The following is a 24,079-nucleotide window of genomic DNA, read 5'->3' on the forward strand; positions in this document are numbered from 1 at the left end:
TAGCCTCAAACAACAGTGCACGTTAGCGCTAATATTTAAGAATCAGAGCAAATAAAAGAAAAGTTTTCAAATATTAAAAACAGCTTAACGTGCGAGTTACATGCAGAGATTATCAGGACTGGGAAAATCCCATCTGTGGCTCAGAGGCAAATATCTGATCTGTTCAAAGTGTTTTAAATATTGTGACGAGTTTCGGCTCATTTAGGTTCCAGTGTGCGCGCAGCAGGAAAAACAAGCTTTTAATAACAGGGCTGTTCAGTGTGCCGGAGCAAACATCCTTCTAAAAAGGCCACTTCTTTAAAAATAATCAAACACTGCAGGAATTTACTAGTATAAATCAGTTTTATATTAAACAACCTTTTCCATCAGTGGATAATTGGACGTGCGATGAGAGCGGGTCCCATCACAGCGTGACAGTCGGCGAGCCCACAGGAAACGTGTCGCCGACCCTGTGACGGCTTCGTTTGGTGACTGAGCTCAACTCTTCCTCAAATGAAACCACGAAGAACAAAGAAATCAAAGAAACTGATGATGGCGTTGGAACAAAACGTTCTTCGGGTGAAAACCAGCCGCTGACCGTGGAAATCCAGCAGCTGTGGGCTGCATGCAGTCGACAACAACTCACAGCTTGATATTTAATACGAACACAATCACAACAGTAGCTCTCCGACGCCATCTTTAAAGCGCTCTGTGGGTGTTTGCTGGTTTGGGTGTGACACGAAGCGGCATCAAGAAAAAAAGGCTTCGCACAAAAGAAGAGTCAAAAAGATCAAAGATGGAAGGAAACGCGTGTTTTAATGACATGATTCATAATCGCGGACACACGTGTTTGCTCGCAGCTGTTTCCTGTTAGCTCGTGATTTTCGCAGCTGGGCCGTCACGTTTTATGAGCTTTTGAATTATTTTTTTTTGCTGCTAATTTCTGATGTTTCAGTGCATTTGAGCTCTCAGGGCCACCGTAGATTCGCCCACCGAGGTCAGAGAGACGCCGCTGAGATCGCCGCGTCTTGGCACTCGCTGCTGCTCACGCTCAGCGAGTGAACACACAGCAAAGTGAAACATAAAAACTGGTCCCTTCCCATCAGGTGTAAAAGCCGTCAGCCTGCATTCTTTCTAATGGCCAAAAGGGGGCGACTCCTCTGGTTGCAATAGAAAAACGAGCGGACGGCTCGATTGATCCTGTAATTATTCCAATTACAGTCAGACAAGCAGAGCAGGTTCAAAAAGCTCCATCGCTTACATACAGTTTATGCAAGAGCAGGTTTGCTGCGGGGTTGAGATACTCACAGGATGTAGGTAATCACACCGACGCTCCTGGGCGGAGGCAGGAGAGAGAAACAGAGTTCAGCTTTTCAACATCTCGAACATCAAACACCATGAAAATCCTCGATGTATTCTACAGCAGACGCACAGCTGGGATGAAGCTCTGCGTGTTTACTCACCACATGTCTGCCTCCAGGCCCAGAGGTTCGTAGTTGACGACTTCAGGAGCTGCGAGGAAACAGCAGATTGTTAGCAGTCAGGTCGGCACACAGACGTTACTTCTTCTCCACACTAATTCTTCTCAGAGTTTGCTGAGCTTTACTGGAGCGCACGATCGCTTTGGGCTAGGTTCGCTGATTTGTTTGTTCCTTCAGAGGTGGGATTTTTTTATGGCGCCTGCTAAAGCTGCGATTTCTTTTCTCCCCTCTTGTCTGTAAATGTGTGAATAATCAAAGACAAATCACCGAATTCATTTCTAATCGTGCTGAAACAAAACATCCTTCATCTGAAAGAAGAACCCACAAAAATCAACGGGATGATGTCATCGTTTTTCCTGCAGCTCCATTTATGGGCCAATCAAATGCTTCCAGACTGTAAACAATACGTTTTCAGCCTTTATTAGTTTATTATTGACAATAAATCAGCTAACAGTGTTTCCCCACCTGCAGAAGTGTCTGTATATCTGTGTGGTTTTTACATTTGGGTGCAGCGCTGCGTTAGAGTACGTTTCATTACGTCTCTGTGTGGAGCTGTGACTGAGCTGCGACGCAGAGACGGAGAACAACTCGATGCAAATTGCAGCAATCATGTGTTAAAGGATCTAAACTACCTTAATTTCCTCCATGAGCCGTGCATCAGGGCCTCGCCTCTAACAGCCGACTGTGTTGGTAAATGAGCCAGAACAGCAGGGCGAACTACAACAACTAACTTCCTGTTGCTATTACAGCCCCAGCACGCCGCCGTCAGTATCACACACTCACCTTTTCCAGCTCGCCCTGCAGCGGCCGAGCGCTGCGTTCCCGAGGCAGAGCAAAAACTGAAACTGCAAATGCAAACTGCAAAAGCAAGACCGTGGCTCAGGGGGTTGGGAAGCACATCTGTAACCGGAAGATCACTGGTTCGATCCCCCTGCTCTCTCTGTCCTGGTCGTTGTGTCCTTGGGCAACACACTTTACCAGCTGTGGCTACATCTGTAGCTGCCTCCATCAGTGTGTGAATGAATTGTAAAGCGCTTTGGGTGCCTTGAAAACGCTATATAAATGCAATCCATTATTATTATTATTCTTGGCATTTACATTTACATCTGCCATTTCATCTGCTCGCTTCATACCGGAGACGAGACGAGCAGAGACGAGCAGGATTCAAGAATCCTGGCTTTTAAACAAACAGCCTGCAGGAGCAGCGAGAGCAGCCGTGGAGGGAAAAGCTTTTAAACTTTACTTTGACTTTTAACTTTTGATTCAGTTTTTCTGCCTCAGACTTTACTGAAATTTTAAAATGGCTTAAAATACCAACTCAGACGAGACTTGCAGAAGGACTTAATTTATTTTGAATCTTATTTTATTATATTGAGCTTTTATTCTTATTTGCTGCTTCAACACTTTAGGTTTTCAGCGCTGAGAACAAATAAAGAACATGTTATTTTATGGAAAGCATGAATGTTTATGTTTTGCAGCTGACTCGATTCTCCAGCATCGTCTATCCCACACATCGTTTGGCTTTCTTCCACCTGATCTTTATTTACACCATTTGCCCGCTGACACCCCGCTGCAGCGGGAACGTGCTCTGGTCTTGGCCTGGATCTTGCTGGTAGTGGGCACTGGCACCAGGTGGAGGGTTGGCTGCTGCCCCAGAGAAGAGTAGATGAGGGCAGATGGCACTGGTGTCTCTGCGAGCGTGTGTACTGGTTTAGACATCTTTGTGGGGACCAACAGTCACTTATGAGGACAAAGTGCCCGTCCCCACAAGTGTGAGACTCAAAATGTGGTTTTAATGTCAGGGTTACAATTAGGTTATAGTTACTGTTAGGCATTCATTTTTCATGGTTAGGGTAAGTGGCAAGAGAAAGCATTATGTCAATGAGATGTCCTCACTAAAATATCAAAACAAGAATGTGTGTGTGTGTGTGTGTGTGCAGGCAGCAGGGGCCAGTTCTGATAATCTCCGGCCTATTATCAGGTCTCTCTCTCGGTCCCTCCGGTACATTTGGCGTCCATTCTCACAATATGCAACCTCTGGGATGAAGCCAGGAGAACAGGGTGGTGCAGTGTGTGTGTGTGTGTGTGTGTGTGTGTGTGTGTTCATGGTGGAAAACAGAACAGTGTCAGAAACACAAAGCCCCGTGTGCACAGCTGTGGGACACTGACCTACAAACTCTGGAGTTCCAAAGATGTTTTTAAAATCGTTGCCAAAATCGATCTTGTGGGCGAGTCCGAAGTCGATGATCTTGATGCGCGGGTGAGGCACTGAGCGGTTCAGCAGCATGATGTTCTCCGGCTGCAGAGGAGCAAAGAAAACAGGATTCATCAGCCGAACCAGACGGGAACTAGACTTACTCACAGGCTGGACTTATAATTATTATTATTCATAATATAATAATTCCTGAATAATCAGGCCTGTCTCATCTTAAAGACTACCTGTTATCCAAACAGACGCTATGAGTATTTAACAGTAAATGGGAGGCGGAGCCTTCAGCTGTCAGGGGCTCTCTTATGGACTCAGCTCTACTTTCAGATCAGGCTTCAAACTGTCTTTGTTGAGCAAACATGTGCAGCTTTGGACTTCCTGTGATTTTCCATGATGCACACAACACTTCTCCTCCTTTCACTCCACATGTGTTTACATTCAACAGCTGCATGTCATCAACCTTTATCTCTCACACAGTTCAGGTTTTCTCTCTGCGGTTCCTCTGCAGCAGGTTGCTTGTCCAGACAGTGCTGCTGACACCTGATCGTCTCTCTAATATCGACCTTTCAGGGAACTGTTATGAATCGACTGTAAAAATCAAACTGAAGCGATTAGACAGAGGAGGAGGTGACATTTCCATAAAGCACGTCCATCTGCCCGCCATGATTTCAATGAAAAACAGCTCAGACGTCCAGAAACAGAGCAGACGTGTGCAGGAAACACAGCGTGTCCTGTGTGTGCAAATAGAGGAGGAGGCAGGAGCACACAGGAAGAGTCTGGCAGGAAGCAGGCTCATCAGGGATGGAAATCCCATGCAAATCATGAGTGGAAACCTCTCGAGGAAGTGGGAGAAAGGATAGAAAGCCAAAGACGAGCTTTAGATGAGTCCGCGTTCCCTTCAGGTCTCGTCCTTTCAGCACGATTACGAGCCTGGGATTCAGTGCGGGGAGGAACAGATTGGCTGTGGGCAGCGCTGACAACAGCTCGCCCGCTCTGTTCTCTGCTCCACCAACAGCGATGTTTATGCTCATGTTTATGCTGGAGTGAAGGAAGATGATCCAATGTGGGTTACAAGCTGTTCCAGGTCTCCGTCTGCATCGTGTGGACACCTTAAACCAGGAGCAAAGTGGAAACTGCGACAAGGCGGCGAACGCAAACACAGATACACGATCGTAAACAGAGACAGAGCAGAGTTTTCATTTCATATACTTTCCAGTAAAAGCGCAGGTGACTCTAAACGATTATGGCCTGAATGATTATACGCACTGAGTTCACAGGTCACGTTACTGTCTCTAACAGCTGATTGGAAAAGAAAACTTTTGCATTTCCTTATAAAAGCAGCGTAAACAGCCTCCAACTAAAACTCACAAAACATCTTATAAAGCATCATATGACCAGAACACGGGTGGAAATATAAAAGACGCCTGACTTTAGTGGGATCAGTAAGTAAAGTATATTAAATGAAGCTGAGCAGTGAATAACGGCGGCTAATGCGCGGAGCGGAGGCTGCGTGCTCAGTAAAAGCTCTGGCATCGATCACGAGCGGCTGAGCTCAGAGGTTATCATTATCTGCAGGCCTGAGGCCAGCGTGTCCCAAACTGTGATGTACGAGGACACCAGGACGCCGCGCAAGTGGAAAACTGATCAATGATAATGACGAGACACAAACAAAGAACACTCACAACCAGAAACACTGGAGCTCGTCCAGCAGGGAGGAAACATAATGTGCTGCGCTGTGCCGAGTGCTTCCTGACCTCTGCTCGTCCCTCTGGAAAACTGTCCACTAACAACAGAGACCTTAAACAACAGATTAGTCATGACTATGAGCCCAGAGACACAGAGAGAAACCAGAGTGGTCAGAAAGATGCCACGTTATCAGCGCTCCAGTCAGCTGACGGTCAGGAGCAGGACACTCCCAGGGTTTCACTGAGACAGAAAACCGTGACAAACGTTTGGTTCTCATGTTTAAGGACGTTAATGAGACGAATCCCTGGAAAACCGAGACAAACTATTGAACATCACACAGCCAGTTAGTTAGCATGTAAGAAGTGCATTTGAAAGGTGCGCTCACTCAGACACGTTTGTGTCCTCTGAGATCGTCTGAACTCACACAGCTCAGATATTTTAACCCTTGTGATGTCCTCCCGATTTGCATACAATGTGAGCCATCAGGGGTCAAAAATGTCCCCACTTCATTTGACTGTTTTTTAAAGTATAAAGTATAAATTGTCAATCAATTCAGTGTTACACCTTAGTTTTACTTAAGACCAACACATTAACACATAATTTACCCAACATTTTACATTTTAGGGCCACCAGACCTTCTTTACAAAAAATACACCCTGTTTTTTAGCGAAAATAAAACAAGAAAATTAAATATTTAATTAAATTAAATATTAAAAAAAAATTAAAAAAAGAATTCTCACTAAAGTTCAACATACAGAGTGCTGTATGTTGAACTTTAGTGAGAATTCTTTTTTTGAACCATTTATAAATTTTAAATGGCAGCACATAATCACACCTGTGGTCCTCAGGGCTCAAAAATGACCCCGTTTGCTTTGAAGCAACAAGTATAAAATATCATCCATCTCTGTGTTTCAAGGTTTTATTCAACTTTATTCCAACTCATTGCCTGACAGTTTTCTATATTTTGGCATGGTAGGAGGGCATGAGTCTGAGTGAAGGCAAACTTTCATGAGGACAAAGGCGTGTCCATATTTGACCCAAGTGCAGGAGGAAGCTCAGGTTTATTCCTCTGCACTGGTCCCATCATGGACAGCATTCTTTCTGCAGTTGCAGGCCAAGGGGCATATACAGTAAACAAGCTGTTACAGGTGATTGTTTTCTTTTGGAAACCTGCAATGTTAGGGACAACTCGTGTCCTGACTGCAGGACAGACGGTTTGCCATCGCACACGAGCATGTTCCATGTACAGCTGGACCTGCATCACATGCTGCCCATGTTTTTGTCTCAAAGTTCCCTGGTTTACTTGGATGTTCTGTTGGAGGGGACAGAGTCCTCTGAAGGGGACTTGTTGCTCATACAGTCACATCAGTACCAGGATCTTACATCACAGCAGGAGGAACACCCACTTGTGTTTCAAGTCAAGTCAACACCAACACACATCATACACCTCAAATGGGAGCACGTTTGTGTCATGAACGACGATCATCTATTGTGTCTTTATCAAGAAATTATGTCCTTTTTGTGCTTCTATGATTAATCTTGTGTCAGCATGAAAACTTCTCTACCAGACTCAGGATGTCATAAACTGGCCGTAGCGACTCTACTGGATGCACGGCAGTAAGAATCAACACACCCACATATGCCTACAGCTGCATTCGGTCCATTTTTCTTCCTCTCTTGTTGTCCCTCCTTGTTCATCATTGAGTTGGCTGTAGAGCAGGTCATCTGCTAATTGGATGGTTGTTGGTTCAATCTCTGTGTGCTCTAGTCTGGAGTTCTTACCAAGGTGTCCTTGGGCAAGTTACTGAACCCCAACTTGGTCTCTGATGCATCCATTGGCATGTGAACATTAAAAAGCAGAATACAAGCAGAATACACTGTGTATAATGCTTTCAGTACTCGAGTAGAAAAGCCACTGAAGGAGTATGGGACCTGGCACATGTGCTTGGACTGTGGTAGATCATCTTTCTCTGAGGCACATGAGAGAGTCATGCATCGTCTGTCACTGGGAAGGATAGAAGACCAGATCAGTGTTTCCTCACGTTACTGCAAATATTCCTCTGTCTCAGCTGATTCCTCTTTCCTGCTTGATTCTTTGTCTTCATCATAATTGAAATGGATGATGTGTAGTCCTCTGACACATCTTCTATTTCAGTTTCACATTCTGAAAATTCAAGAAACTTCAAGAAGCCCAGTCACTTTCTCTCCAAGCTCCTCAGACTACCATGTCCTGGATGCCTGAGAACCTACTTGAACATAGTTCAGATTCTTCATCACTTTTCTTCACTTCATAGCCTTCTTCCACTTCTGCAGGTGGCTGATGTGCTTTTTCAGAGAAAGGGTAGCATGTGCTCTAAATATTGACAATATTTTCTATATCTTCTAACCCTGGATCTTCCTGAACATTGATTCTCCCTCCTCATTATACTAGAGGACAATATGTGCTTTGTCCTACTGGTCATTGCTTTGCACAACATGGTAAAAAAAAGTATGCTCATCAAAGTATGCAAATCTCCAGTGCAATGGAGGCTTTTGAGGATACTTTCTGTGTATGTATTATTGTAGAGTCTACCTTACAATACGAAACACTTTGATGCGGCTGTTGTTGTGATTTGGCGCTGTATAAATAAAATTTCATTGAATATAGAGCACCTGCCTCCTCATTGTGCTGCCTGTTGTGGTTGTTATGACCAGTGCTTGACCCCACACATCAGTGATCCAAGATCAAAGATGTTTGAAAACAGTATGGTGTGAAAATACGGCTCTTTGCAACACTTTGTACTTTGGGGTCATTTTTGTCCACGAGGACCACCAACGTTATAAAATTCAATAAAAACCACATAAATAAATCAAATTACTTGAAACTTATTCCAATCATTCATAGTATAGTAATGAATAACTTCTGTTATTTTCAGCCCATTTGATGAATAACAAATACATTTTTGATAGCAAAAGATTTCTTTAGAGGACAAAAATGACCCGTGGACAACACAAGGGTATTCACATAGCAAAGTTTTTCAGGGCTCCAGTTTGGTTTTTATATGTGCACAGTTAATTAAATATTAATGATGGTTTCAGTCGTTTTATCCCAACTAAACATGAACGGATCCGTTTTCATCGTCAATTTTCTCTTTACGTTTGAACATTTGGAAAATCTCCTAGGAGACACGGACAGACTCAGAATGATTCGATTAATCGATTCGTTGTTTTTAGATCTTTTTCATTGTGAGTGCACAACATCCTCAGCCCTGCGTGTTATTAATGTGAGCCACTGAACTATCGCACAGCTTTTATTTTATCTTTTTTATCAGTGGGTACAGCACACACACACACACACACACACACACACACACTTTGTTTTCATATCTTTGTGGGGGACACCTCATTGACATCATGCTTTCCCTAGCTGCTTACCCAGACCATAGCCCAACTGTAACCCTGACACTAAAGCCACATTTTGACTCTCTTCGAACTCGTGGGGACGCACTTGTCCCCAAAAGGGCTGTTGGACCCCACAAGTATACTTCAGATTTTTGGTCCCCACAAAGATATGTAAACACACACAAATGCGCACACACGCACGCACGGCGGACTCGGTTCAGCTGCAGATGTACCTTGAGGTCGAAGTGAGCGATCCGCTTGGAGTGCAGGTAGTGGACTCCATCCAGGATCTGCTTGAGGAACTGCGTGGCCTCCTCCTCGCTCAGGGACTCCTTCTCTGCCAGGAAGTCGAAGAGCTCGCCTCCGGCCACCCTGGGCGAGGTGAAAGAAGGACGGGGAGGGGGGAGAGGGAGAAAGTGAGATCTCTGAGATCAAAGCCAGCAACAAATCCCAGATTAACACAGCTCAGCTGATGTAATCTAATCATCCTGATGCTTTAGCAGCCGACCAATTTACACATCCAGAGGAGCGCTGTCTGCACAAAACTGCTTTAAGTCAATGAAACCCTTCAATGAAAACGACCTGTTGGGTTATTTAACAACGGTGCACCATTTCCTGTCTGCATTTCAATAAACAGCTGCAAATGTTCAAGTTCAAACACGAACTTGAAGGAAGAAATAACACCGGCCAGTGCTGCAATTACAGTCTTTAAATAAATAAATAAGACTCTGCAGCTTCTCTCACCAACCTCCTAAAAACCCGGCTGACTTTACTTCATATAAGCTCATCGAACACAATGAAGCTGAGATTCAAAACTTCTTACATATTTTATTCTTCACAGTGAGGAAGAGCAAAGAGAGACGTGAGGATAAAACAGAGGAAAGCTCTGAACAGAGACGGGGAACTAACAGCAGTAAGAGAGTGTGTGTGTGTGTGCCTGTTTAGACATCTCTGTGGGGCCCACATATTGCTACTATACTTGTGAGGGCCAACAGTCACATCCTCACGTTTTAGTCTCAGGGTTACAATTAGGTTATGGTTAGGGTTAACATTCATTTTTGATGGTTATAGTAAGCAGCTAGGGGGAAACATGTCAATGACATGTCCTCACTAAGATATGAAAACGAGTTCCAGTTCCTCACATTTATTCACTGCAAGGTAGGAAAAGCACAACAAAGCTGTACTTTCTCAGGAAGCTGCGTCAGGCCCAACCACCCCAGAGACTGCTCGTGAACTTCTACCGCTCCACCATCGAGAGCCTTCTGACCTACTGCTGCACACTCAGGTTCGACTGCTGCACCGTGGAGGACAAGAGGAAACTGTAGCAGGTGGTGAAGGCAGCAGAGGCACCTCACTAACCCCCCTCAGAGACATTTACACCGGCAGACTTCATCATCAAAGACCCCTCACACCCTGCACACTCACTTTTCCTTCCCTCTGGTAAACGTTACAGCTCCATCAGGTCGAAGACAAACAGACTCAGACGTTTTTACCCACAGGCTGTCAGACACGCCCTACCTCCACCCTGATTGGAGGATAACTGCACTGCCAACACTCACGTCACACTTCATTTATAAACTGCATGTTTATTTATACTTTAATGGAACCAACATCCCTCCCACTTTAAACTGTACTTATTATTTATTATAGTAGCTACTGCACCTCATTGTTCTTGTAACAGTGACAATAAAGATTCTACTTTCTATTCTTTTCTATTGATTGTTAGAAACACATCTACTTTGATAAGTTGTGTTTACTTTGCTGTGGAAAAATAAAATGACCACAGTTAATGTTCCCCATCCTGAAATAGAAACACACACACACACACACACACACACACACACCCACCCACCCCCGTTCGAGGGGGAACACCAGACCAGCTGCACAGCTCCGCCCACTCTTTACCTCATCATCTGCTTCAGTGGTTCACAGGACGCACACACACACACACACACACACACACACACACACACACACACACACACACACACACACAGCAGCTCTGTCACTTCCCTGCAGCTCGTAGCTGTGCATCATTATCGTGGCTGTATTTACCACAACGGCAACGCAAAGACACAAAAGGGCCCGAAATCAACAAAACACGACATCTTGTCTCTTCGATTTCGCCGCACGCTCGAGAGCCGACTTTGACTATAAACACCAAACTGTACCGACATCAGCTGTTTCCATTTCACATGCAGCGTCTGCACAAACATCAATACACTTCAACACATGACGACAATATGTCACCATCACTGAACACGATTGTGCGCCGCGTCTGACGTCTGCACAGTCTCACCGCTTCGTCTGAAAGTGTCGCTTTACTGTGACGTACATCAGGAGGAAGGTGAATATCTGCGGGCTGCTGAAACGCTTTAAAGACGGTGGGTATGCAAATAGCGTGAGGCGAAACGTGTCGCGACTTTAAAGCCTTCTAATAATCATGGAGTTGTGTTAAAACCCATTTTTGAAGCTGAAAAATGAAGCGAACGCCTTTAAAATCTGCCTGCATTAAAAATCACGCCTGGGACAGAGGAGGTGTTGGGTCTCTGTGGACAGCTCCTCCCACGTCATTAAACCGCGGCTCCTGCTGGGTGTTTAACGGGTTCTGTGCCTGACGTTACGACTGTGTGGTGCTAACCATCCAGAAAGTGGGTGGTGTCACCGTGGCTTCATCAGTCTTTCATATCGCCTGTGGTTCTGACCCATAACAGATCAGAGGTTCGTTCCAAGTACAGAAAAAAACATCGAAATCACACGTTACCAGATCCAGAGCGCAGCCACACCTGTCAGCAGCGTTTACCTCAGACATCAAACCAGCCAATCCAGGAGCTTCGAGCTCTTGTGTAACATTTAAGCATTTAAAGCCTTTAAAACAAACTTCCTGGTTCATATTTGATCCTCTATCAGCAGCAGCTGAACACCGACAGACGTCTCGTCACCATCAGCAGATCAAAGTGCGTCGTGAAAACGAGACGGATCGAAGACTTCAGGGAAACTCAAGTGTTTTCTGCTGAAATATTTGGCTTGTATGTGAACTCTATACTCTCACAACCATCAGCACCTCCATCACTTATGGAGGCACTGGTGTGGCTTCTGTGGGAGCCTGGTGTGTTTCTCCTCTGAACTCTCACACGTTCGAGCTGCGACACCCAACAGAGGAAGCTCGAGGACAGAATCGTCTCCTGCTTCACTCACTCGTTAATAACGCCCACAGATAACCGACCTCCACTTCCTCTGAAAGACTCACAACATCTGCACTTCAACAACACAAAGAAAAAAGCATGAATTTTCCATATTTGTCCTTTATGAGGTTAACTACGCTTCATTATGTAGTGAAAATAAACGATGCTGTGGAAGTGAGCAGTGAACATGTGGGATACTGTGTGTGATGGAGGTAGAGGATAGATGGATGGAGCAGAGGTGGAGGTCTTTAGAATGACCCGAGGGCAAAGGTGGCTCAGCTGACACGCGTCCCTGACAGGTGAGAACCTCCCGAAACACCGACGTGTCTGAGGAGGGAGACGGCGGCTCTCAGACCGTCCACTTACAAAGTGCCTCCGACAGTCTTACAGGTTTAAAGACGCGACTTCTTATAAACTTCTTATAAACTTATGAGCTTGGATTTAAAAAGGCCTCAGAGAGGAGATAAACGGCTACTTAGGGTGGAGAATTCGAACATGAACCGAGGCGTCACTATTTTTAAACCCATGAATGTTCTCAGTAAACTGATTATATGCTAATGAGAGTTTTTCCCTGATTTTACTGCTGAACCTGTAATTTCACAGCCCATGAACAGAGTCCAATCAGGAGCAGAGAGGCTTTGTTTCCTGCTTTGGGAACGAGGAAAGATGAAAACTGGAAAACAACAGCCAACCTCATTCTGCTGTTATTAACATGTTCTAACATCTTTAACAGCCTAAAGAACATAAACAACAGAGATACACGACATGGAAAAGAGATTATTTGTTGCCATAGTTACGCGGTCTGCCCGCTCACTATCGGTGTGGAGACGAGGTCGCGGCGAACCACAACAAACACGGTGCCATTATTTCAGACGCGATCAGCGGACAGGAATGCCGTCGGGCGACTATCTGCAGCGCGGCGACCTTATTGTTGAGGCGCAGAGTAATGGTGAATAATGGTGCATAGTTGGAATACAAACACTGCTGATGTTTGAAGTAAGCGTGTAAAACTGGTTTAACTGGTGGGATACAGTTACCGTCACGGTTTTTATCAGCCGTCTGTTTGAAGACAAACCGGCTCCTGCAGGACGTTTATCAGAGGAGGAGCCAGTCTGGTCGGGCGTTTGGCTTTTTTTAAATGCTTTAAACATCTGATGAATGAATCCCTCTGATCTGCTCTTCACGTGTTTCACGTGTTCTGATTTGAACCTTTATGACGCAGAATCTTCTTTATTTTTTTACTTTGTTGATGTTTTTGGACCTTTTGTGGTTTTAAATGTATTTTACACATGTTTTTGACAAACAGAAGACAAACTCACAGCTCCAGGATCAGGATGACCTCCGCCTTGTTTTCAAAGACTTCGTGCAGCGCGATGACGTTCGGGTGCTGGATCTCTTTCAGGATGTTCACCTCGCGCTCGATGTCCTCCCGCGTCACCCCTCGTCGGCTCGACTTGCTGCGCCGCTTCTTGATGAATTTGGCGGCGAACTCCACACCTGTAGTCCTGTGTCTGCATCTTCTGACCACAGCAAACTGACCGCTGCAGACGGGAGGGAACACAGAGAGCGCTCAGCAAACACCACAACAGCTTATTTCAGACAGAGGATGAAGTCTGAGACAGGTGATAGACAGAAGGATTATTCTGAACTGTGAACACAAAGCTGCTGTAGCAGAGACCTAAGATAGAGCATATGGAGCTACATGATGACTGCAGCTGAAAGGGCAGAGAAATCATTCAGAACAAACCTGAGAAAATGAAAAATACATAAAGATGTGTAGCAGCGAGCTGAAAGGAACCTCGGCTGCTCAGCGACCTTAAAAACAGACATCAGGCTGCATATATGCATCACTGTCAATATGGTAAACATAGACATCTGAGCCAAAGGGAGTGGGAGGGACTATGAGAAGCAAACTGGTGATCAGGAACAGCTTTAATTAATAAGTGCTGGATGAATCACGGCTGAAGCTGAAATAGCAACGCAGGAATAAAGACAGCAGCGTGCAACACGACAACCTGCACGGGTGCAGTCGGGTTATTTCTCGTGGCCTTGGTCTCTGATGCAGAACGCTCCCACATCTTTAATAAAAGACTTGTGCACAGAGTGCAGAGGCACACCTCCCTCCACCTCCCTCCACCTTCAGCAGCCCCTCGTAATCAGTTCAGGAACAGTGTGCAAAAAGCAGCACAGCTCTCAGCGTCAGCACCTCGTCCACAGAGCCGACAAACATCCAGACTTTAAACTCTTACTCTGAAACCAGACGTGCACCTCAACAATAATGAGCTGCGTGTCCTCGTTGGCACGTCCGGCACAGATACTCTATGCAGTGTATCCAACCTGGGCCGATGAAAATGAGAAGATCTGTATGTTTTTTACCCATCACACATTAGAGGCGTGTGGTTGTTGTTCTATTATGTGATAAACACACAGGCTGGGATCATTTGGGAACGTTTTAACTGCTCTTATGTAGAAAAAGCCCATAAACCGACTATAAATCCGCCCAGAAATGTTGATTTTTAAAAAGAAGAAAAGATTTCGATGATAAATCCGTGGACGGTCACGCTAACCTGGGCCCTGGACGAGGAGGCTGATCGGAGCATGCTCAGTGACGCTGAGCTTCACAGTCGGCTTGTTATCGAAACACTGATGATGCTTTACAAAGTGAGTGACATCACAACGACCTCACCGACCGCTGGTGTGTAACTTTGTCTCCTGACATCGTGTAGTCGCCACGTAACAGATAATAAGCAGATTGTCGCCTCTCCCACAGGATACAAACTCAAACTGAAGTTCCTCCGTCACCACATCTGCACAGATGTTTCCGCCCTTCAAGCCCGTCTTTATTATTTGCTGTTGACAGGCTGCAGCAAAGACAATGCTGCTGATCCCCGCACACGTTCCTGAAGGGCACACGTGAGCGCTTCGCCCAGATGTGGCAAGCCTGCGTGACATTTCGCTGTGACGATTATTGCATGTATCAACAACACAGAGGCTGTTATGGAAATCGCACCGTCGCGTTGCCACGCAGCGCTGTGGTTGATCAGACTGCTGACTCCTCTGCCACTCGACCGAAGCAGCGCCAGAAAAACCACTCGGGGAAGCAGGGACACTTGGCTGAGGGCTGTTCACGCCTCCTCACGGCCCCGGCAATCACGCAGCACTTAGTGTACCGAACACCCACGGAGGGAGGAAGAGTACAAGGGAGTAGGGGGTGAGAGAAAGAAGAGTGAGTGAAAATGAGAGAGCGCCACATTCTGCCTCTTTTTTTTATTTCCACAGCAAGATTTTCACACAGGCTTCCAACAGAGACGATGGCAAACGTCTCCTCGGCTCCGGCCAAAAAATGGGCAATAAAGTGAGAGTCATCCGACTCCCTGAGCCCTGCCGGCACAGAGTCGTCAGGAATCAGAGCAGTGATTCAGCTCTCTGCACATCCTCACTCCACAGTGTGAGTGACCCAGTTCGTGTGAGACCGCCAGCTGCAGATGAGCTTGAAGGCAGCATCCGTGACCCCGATGTGACCCGTAACAGCCGCGGCTCTAAAGGGCCAATCGGCGGGGCCTGAAGCCAAGTGGGAAAATAATTGGAAAAACAACAAAACGCATTTGATTTTGGAAGTTTGCTGCCAACAAAAGACCCCATACCCCCTCCCTGTCTCTGTTCCACAAACACGAGCAGCAGCAGAGCGGCGCTGCTCCTCGTGCTGCCAGATTGCTGCTGCGCCGGCTGCATGCGGCTCGTGCAGCGTTCGGCATCGATCGGCTCGTTTGGTGGAGCTTCTCGCTCAGGAAGACTTCATCAGAGTTTAGATCCATTCAAAGAAAAGCACTGAACAAATATTCTTCACTATCAGTGAATTCAATCAATCCTGGTGATTCTGTGCAGTAAACGTGTTTTTAATCAAAGGCGAGCTCCATGCTGTCGCCCCGAGGAGGAAGATCCCACAAACCAAAGGAGGCCTGCTCAAAACAGGCAGAGGCAAACTCCACAGTTACAAAAATTAGACAATTAAACACAGGCAACAACAACACACACAAAATTCAATTCAATTAAAATGACAGCAATCTCACTGAAACAGTTGTGTGTTATGGAAACGGCCTCAAGGATCTTAGTTTGGATTTTAAAGCATTTATAATGAAATGAACTCGTTTCCCAGTCGTTCTGCAGCCAAACACACAAAAACTCTTCTACCGAGTTCAATTTGTGCAAATAAACAGAAAGCAAGAGAAACACGAGCAGCACGTTTCCCTGCGAGCAGGCAACACGTGCAGGAGGGCAGCAATCCCAGCACTGCCTTATATATAAAACTGTAAATGAGAGCTCCTCTGATTGGCCAAAGCGAGCCGTCCACCTGACGGTGTAACTCACAGGGTCAGTCAGGGCAGAAGGCATCAACCGCTCCAAGACATCGAGCAGAAGCATTCGTGTCTCCATCATCCAGAAATGTTGCAGCAACAAGTTGCTTCTTTGTATCAAAAGAAACATCAGATATGACCGAGTTCAAAGCTCAATAATAATCCGTCAGCATGCACGGATCCATGTTTGGATCAGTCACTGGTGAATGATTATTTCTGATAAATATGAATCATGTGAGGCTGAATTCATCTCAGTGTTGTGCTCTCTGTGACAGATTCACGTCTCTTCTGTTTACCACAGTGAAACAAACCAGTGGACAAAGATTTCCTCAGAAACTGAACTGCACGCTTAAGAAGAGCGAACCGTCCTGTGACCGAAGAGGAAGAGAGAGCCGAGGACGAAGGCTTTCTCATGCTAGTACCACTCCCACTCAGCCTGACCTCACCCTGTTGTTGCTTCCACCTCTGTGACTGAGGCCTCGGCGCAGAAAGAAAGACATCAGGATGTGATCGCGTTCATATGGAAGTCAAGTGTTTCACACTGTAATAAGCGTCCGTGCACACACAGCTCCGGTCACCTGTCACGCACACGTGCACGTGCACGGCTGGAACAGCAGCAGCCGTCGGAACGTCTTCCTCAGACGTCTCGCCGCCGCCGGCTCGTGCAGCGGAAACGTGGAATCTGTGAAGTCGCGGGACCTGCTGCGAAAATCTCGTCAGGGATGAGAAGGAAAACACGGCTGACTTCCTGTTCCTGATTAAACACCATCTGTGCAGTTCTCGAGACTTTCTGTGACTCCTCCGAAATGAATATTAATTATTCATTTTCACTTCTCTGCTGAAAGTACGACAGGAAACGCGGCGCTGCGTCTGCATGAGGACCATCATCATGCTGTTTAAGAGAAGCACAAAGGGAAACAACTCCACACACAAACCAGCAGCACACTGGAAACTTCTCCACACAATAGAAAACACTTCAAAATATTCTGTGTGACATTTTGGAAGTGCTCTCATCCTGCCTGACAGGCCTCGCATCAAACAGCGCACGAGGAGCACTGCTGAGTGTTACTGACGAGGCGCCGCGGCTACACCCATCATCAAACACACAGACTGTACACAAAAGACGGACGCTGCGACCATATTTAGGACTAAATGAGCCGCTAAGGCGAGAAGCTTCACCCAAGAACTGTGCAGATCCAACACAGACGCACATCAACTCATTTCTACGTCATACATGAATAAAATGTTCACGTTTCTCTCAGTAAACCTGAAGCACAAACTTTTAAATGCTACATTTACAAAAACACAAAGTGGCGAGAGAGAGAATAAAGTCCACGCAACGAGACGACCTGCTGCGATTTCCTGCCAGGAGACACGAGCAGAGGCGCGTCTGCATTCACTCGGGTTAAAATGGTTTTGCCTCCTACGATAAACTTGCTTCATGGTGCATCACACAAACCTGGGATTCCCCACAGACGGCAGATTTGATCCCGACATCACCAACAATCAACGTGGAGGCAGCTGGCTGGTCAAACTCAGTTTGATATGGAGACAGAAAGAAGAAGAAGAAGAAGAGAGCTTGGAGAAAAGTGAAAAATGTATTTCTCTAACTTGATTCTAGCTCTCAGTCGCCTCAGTCCTCGCCATCTGATTGGTTCTTACGGGAATGTCCCGTCAGATGGGATTGTCCACACAGCAAGCCAAAGATTTCAGCAACGTCAAAGGCTCCAGATCAGCTCCAGGCGCCCACGTCGGGACGCCTGTCAGGAAAAGCAGCCATGACCCTTAAAGCAGGGGTGGGGAACTCCAGGCCTCGAGGGCCGGTGTCCTGCAGGTTTTAGAGCTCACCCTGGGTCAGCACGCCTGAATCAGATGATTTGTTCGTTCCCAGTCCTCTGAAGAACTACAGGACATGTTGAGGAGGTCATTTAACATTTAAATCAGCTGTGTTGATCGAGGACACGTCTCAAACCTGCAGGACACCGGCCCTCGAGGCTCAGTGGGGACTAACTCTCCTTTACAGTGCGCCTCTAGAGGCCACTAGAGGAACTGCAGTTTCCCTCAGTGGTTGCCATCTGAGCGAATATGAATATTTCTGAGCTTCGTGATACTGCATCAGCAAGAAACTGATATTTATTAATACTCACACACAAAGTAGCACCTTAAGCATAAAAGCTATCTGCAGGGTGTCGGGTTGCGCACCAACAAAGAGCTGCGGTGCGATCTAACAGCAGCTCTGCAGGATTGCTTCATGATGGGAGGGAGCCGAGCTGCAGGCGTATCTCCTCCCAGGTTGGGTAACACGCGGGGCAGACGCAGACTCAGGGAAGCACTGCAATTATAGCAACGATAATCATGTGACAGTCCTTAAAGAACAAAGAGCACGAGCAGGCACCAAACTCAGGTATGCACGAGGAGTTTCCTCCACAACCACAAACTATCCTCAGGCTTGAAGTTTTCTTCCACTCGCTCCTCACAAAGTAACACAACAGCAAGAGCGACGTAAGCTCGTTAGCATCAGCGTGTCTGCACTCCACACATGAATAAATTGTTGCACCTGGCAATTAAACTTTCTACGAGGGGGAATTTCATTTGAATACATGAATTATTACTTCATAATTAATTTAAGGAAGCATGAGCGTGCTCTTTTAGCACACAGAGTAAACTGGTCTATGCTGCCATCAAAGGAGAAACTGAACATGTGCACAGTCACAGGGCAACGGCTGTGCTTATAACCTGGAGTCAGAAAGTACTACGACTGCAGGAACTTCCTAAATTAAATCCTAACTAATGAAAGTGTTCACGCTCTCGCGTTTCTGTGCACTTCCTCTGATGTTTCCTCTTTTGTCCTAAAGTGACAAAATTATGTAAGAGCTCGTTGAAACTCTCCTGTGGACACGTGAAAGTTTGCATCACATCTGTCTGCAAGCTAAGTGGAAATGACAGCGTGGCTAAAAAGGAGCACGAGGTAAACACCGACAGCTCGCCTGTGGGAATTAAACCCAAACTCTAACTTGTGTGTTTTTCCGCAGCTCTCCCCGTGTATGAAAGCGAGCCCACCCTTTGTTAACAACACCAGCTGCACACACACACACAGACGAGGGGAAAATGGCAGCGGTTCAACTGAACTGTCTTCCCCTGGTGAGGAAAAGCAAACAAACAGGCTTTCCCTGCTAGACTCTGTGTTTAACCCGGAGCTACTTTAACGGAGGTCAAAGTGGCGGCTCCCTGCTGCATGATGACAGAGCCCTCGTGTTTACGTTGCTAGCAGAGCCTGGCAGAGTGAGGAAATCCTTCTCATCCTCCAGAGACGTGCAGGGAGAGCGCCGACGTGCACGGATGTTGCTGAGCACAGAGACGGGCAGAAGTAACGAGCAGAGGAAAAACCCTTCCTGGGAATCGCTGACAAACAGAGGCAGGTTTTCAAGAGCACCTCTCCCCCCCCCCCGGCTCTCTGATAGTCTGCAGGATCAGATTGCTGAGCTCCCTTTGTTGTGCTTGAAGCACAGACAGGGCTTCCCACTTTTGGCCTACTTGTTTCACCAAAGCAGCTGGAAGGGAGGGGATGACGGAGAGGAGCTGCCCGGGAGCTCTTTGCATTACTCAACACTGCAGGAGGTTATCTGTGCTTAGATACGCAGCGTAGCTTTAGGTTGATACAGCAGGTCAGAGTGACAGGACTATCCCACCCAGGTTCACTACACGCAGTCACGCCTGTGGAACGTACACACGTGGACGATGAACAAGTAACCGAACCTGCGTCTTACACAGAGCTCAGTCTGTGAAGAGCATCGGTCCAGCCGAGGGAGCAAAGACAATTTCATTTTGTGTCTGCGGCCTCTCAGCTCCTCCAATAACGTGCTCATTTACCGAGCGCGCGTCACATACAGGAAGTCTCTCCTGCCTCATGCTACAGCACCGCCGTTTATCTAGTTACAGCTTTACTCATTAAGCTCTTTGCTTGCTCTGTTGTTGCTGTGGAGCTCGCTTCACTGTCATGCTGTCCTTATTTCCTATTTTCTCAGAGCTTGCATCGAGTCTTTTGGCTGCTGCGACATCATTTTTCCAGCTTTCATATAACAATTTTTCCCAGTGGCGTTAATAATTACAGCCAACCTGTTACAGCAGCTCTTATTACAGCTTTGCCACGTTACAGAAAGATGTATGAGGAAGCTGAAGAGCGCACAAACAAGCAGCCCTGAGCCGTGGGGGCTCGAGTCCTGAGCGCACACCCGCCGCCGGCGCGATGTTGGATCGGCGCGACCTCGATGCTTAGTTAGAGGTCGCTGCTCTTGTCGGGAATTCGGCCTTGTCATGGTGAGGCAGTGCCGGAATGAACAATGTTCAGTGGTAATGAGCAGCAGGAAGGCCTCGTACACACAAGTCGGTGAAGTGGGAGTGGGCAGGGAACGCGCTTCATGATAACAACGCAGCACAATGCAGCAGAGAGGAAGGGCGGCCGGCGCATCTGGGTGAGAACACGCGGCCGCACATGTTTGCTACGTCGCTGTGTTTCGTCTCCTTCTGTTCTTATCTGTAATTGTTGTTACAGCGTGAACTCCCACGGGAACAACGGCCACGCCCGGGAGCAGAAGCAGCTGCCGCTCTTTACAGCACGATGTGCAAACGCACATGAAAGAAGGGAGAAGCTTAAAAGCTCTCAGCGCAGATCCACCCACCTCATGTTGGACCATGTGGGTCCAACATGAGGTCATAAAGCAGGTTTGTGTGTCGGTGACCAAACCAAACCTGCAGGTGCCGATGCAGCTGCACAGATGCAGCACTGCTGCTCCACAAACAGCTTGTCGTTGTAAGAACTGAAGCAGCGAGAGTCACAGAGACGGTCGGAGCTGCAGGACACTCAGCGAAGCAGCTGCTGGGAAGCTTTGGTAACATAAGGTGTCATCATCAGCGTTCAGCTGCTCGAGGAAAAGGAGAAACTACTCAGGACAGTAATGTTTAAGTACAGCCTGATGAAAACAGTTTATTAATTTAACGCCAACGTCGAGACGTCTGCATCAAACCAGAGGAGGAACTCAGCGACGGTTTAATGGAGCCAAAGCTGAGCAGTGACAGCGAGCTGCTACCACAGACTCACTGTGCTTTTCTTTATGGGCAGTTCAGTTACTTTCATGCCTCTGACTCTGAGGAAGTTCAGCTCTGACACTAATCAGTGAAGTTCTCTTTTACCAGTTAATCAAATATAAACACTTTTACTCGCTGTGAAGCAAAAACAAGGTTTAAGAAAGTGTTTCTGCTCATTTCATCACAGCTGCTCAGGTTAAAGCATCAGCAGCAGAGGGAGTACACGATGAAAGCTTCTGGGTTATTCCTGAGGTTCCTGCTGTTTTCACAGAGTCCGAGAATCACGTCGGGATTTTGTCCGAATCTGAAGGAGATGGCCTCTACTCCAGATGCAATCCTCCTCCTGTTGGTGAAGCAGCTGCCACACGGGGCAACAACTCGCTAGCTGTGAATAGATGAACCTTTTACCAGCAGCTACTGTCAGGTCAGTGCAGGGAGAGTTAAGGACATGCAGGAATAAGAGGTAAATGCATCAGGAGAGAAAAGAGGGAAGTGAAGAAGGAATAAATCCTGGGAAGTCCCCCATGCAGCCGGAGCCTGGAGCACTTCAGCGTCACCTGATCCAGGCCCAACTATAAGTGTTTAAAATGTAAGGTCTTAAAAGCAGAGATGGCGTCTGTCTGCTGAGTCCAGACTGGATCAGAGTCCACTGGAGAGGAGAAGGACAGCTGAAGACTCATGCAGGCTTCAGTCTGAGTGACAACATGATATTATCCCAACATTGCTGTGCAAGAAGCTGCAGGATGACAATAAAAAGCTCTCTAATTATGAGGTCACTAACATGTGTTTGCATCTCCACAGGTTAATGTTCAGGTGTGGAAACTGATCTGTGACGATGTGATCAGCAGGTCAGAAACACACTGAGGCAGATCTGCATCAGCGCAGTTTTCTGATTGACATCGAACCTCAAATCACATGAACATTAAAACTACGCAGGCCTCACATAAACATGACAGGATTATTTTAGCAGCACAGGGTTGTGTTGGAAAGGAGCCTCCTCAGTGAGAACGAAGTGATAACAAGCTCACGGAAGTTCATGTTGTCAACGCAGGGTGTCTGGCACAGCTCGGGCTGACAGCAGCTGATGAGACACACACACACACACACACACACACACACACACACACACACACACACACACACACACACACACAGAAAAGTCTGCGTTCTCTGCTGGACAGCTGACTGTAACACAATCCTGCTGGCTTTCTGTTCTCAGAGATGAGAACAAATCTCAGTGTTATCTTCATACATCTGCATCTTTACTCCACATCATCAGGCTTTGTCCAAGCAGACACTTGTGTTTGTGTGGACGCCATTAGGTTCTGCAGAATAACCCGATGTGTAAGTGATTCCATGGCTGTCTGGGCTTGAAAAGGAAAGTAAGATGCTCAGCCTCCTAATCTTTGGCCCCAATCCAGCCATAATCCAGCCATACATCACAGCCAGGCTTGTGGGAGCAGAATTCAACGTATAAAGACATTTTAAGCCCTCAGTATAAACATACAGGGTAAAATAAAAGCCCTTCCTGCAGCAGACCGTCTGCACTGTGCAACGTGTTAACGCATCCTTTCCCCTGCTGTTACAGCACAGCTGCTAACAGGCAATCATCCCAACCCACCACCTCATGCATCTCCACCAGCAGGCTGACCAGGTCACATTACTCAGCTGCTCTCCCCCCACACTGAACAGATCCCAGCTGTTTGGACTGCAGTCAGTTAAGGTGGCAATGCTCTGAAAAGCTGCTGATAGTGGGAGAAGCCCCCCCCCAGAACCTGCAGGAGATGGGAACTGGTCCTCGATGCTGGGACTGAAGAACACCAACGGGCTGCTGCTGGTTCAGGATGGTGGAGTTGGACTCGGTCCACAGGATAAGAAACCAAAAGGCTGCTCTGCCTCCTCTCCCACCAACACTGCTCTGATAAACACTGAGAGTCTCGCTTCATTTGCCAAATAAATGATAGTTATAAGCAGCTTTTAATGCACAGACTGTGTTATTTAATCACTAACAACAGCATTGAACACAAGCTCAAACTAAGTGCGCATAAATAAACTCAAGCTTCAAAGATCACGTCTTCGTAACACAAACACAACGACGAGGTTTCTCTGAGACTTTAAACACAGAAGGACAAAGACCAGCGCGCTGCCCAACACTACACTGCACCTCTCCGTCACTACTGCGAGCCAGCTATTGATTGGCTCTGTGCACTACTACTGTGAAATCGGAGAGGGTGCTGAAAAGCTGAAAAGTGTTAAGTACAATGGCGGGCAGGCTGGAAGAGCTTCGAGAAGGCGCCCACGAGGCTTCTCTGTCACATGTGACGCGGGCGCACTCGGACCGACGGAGGACGACACATTCAGTAAGTGGGAAACAACGAGTGCGATCTCACCTCCCGCTCGCCGTCCTTCGCTGCAAACCCCACAGCAAACTTTGCTTTGTTGCTTTTTTCTCCATGTTGTTCATTTTTGTGCAGACTGCTCTGTTACGAGCAAGTCACAGCCTGAAGCCATCATCATCATCATCGTCCTTCATGAAACAGTAACTCAGACTTCAAATAGACGTAGTGTCTGTCTTTAGACGTGCAGGCGTTACCAGCAGCTCTCGGCTTGCATCGTTTAAAAATGCAGCATCTTTCAGTTTAACGTCTTCTGGATTTCGAGCTGATGTGTTGGTGTGCTGAACAGACTAACAGCTGAAAACGCTGCTTTTCTTTAAAC

The 24,079-nt window shown here is 46.8% G+C and overlaps 1 protein-coding gene across 2 annotated transcripts in view; it reads right to left on the bottom strand.

Moving 5' to 3' along the window:
- The window catches only part of dapk1 (death-associated protein kinase 1), a 66,200-nt gene that overhangs the window by 28,457 nt on the left and 13,664 nt on the right, over window positions 1-24,079 (bottom strand). For both annotated transcript variants that reach the window (XM_085367586.1, XM_085367587.1), the window contains 5 exons: window positions 13,241-13,462; window positions 8,970-9,108; window positions 3,630-3,759; window positions 1,443-1,491; window positions 1,288-1,314 (listed from right to left, as the gene is read on the bottom strand). In XM_085367586.1, the coding sequence (XP_085223712.1) occupies window positions 1,288-1,314; window positions 1,443-1,491; window positions 3,630-3,759; window positions 8,970-9,108; window positions 13,241-13,462 (567 nt within the window). The remainder of the gene's footprint in view (window positions 1-1,287; window positions 1,315-1,442; window positions 1,492-3,629; window positions 3,760-8,969; window positions 9,109-13,240; window positions 13,463-24,079) is intronic.

Source organism: Diplotaxodon limnothrissa, linkage group LG12 (genome assembly GCF_057381915.1).
Source record: "Diplotaxodon limnothrissa isolate DT_005_m linkage group LG12, D_limnothrissa_male_GT1.1, whole genome shotgun sequence".
Classification (NCBI taxonomy): Eukaryota; Metazoa; Chordata; class Actinopteri; order Cichliformes; family Cichlidae; genus Diplotaxodon; species Diplotaxodon limnothrissa.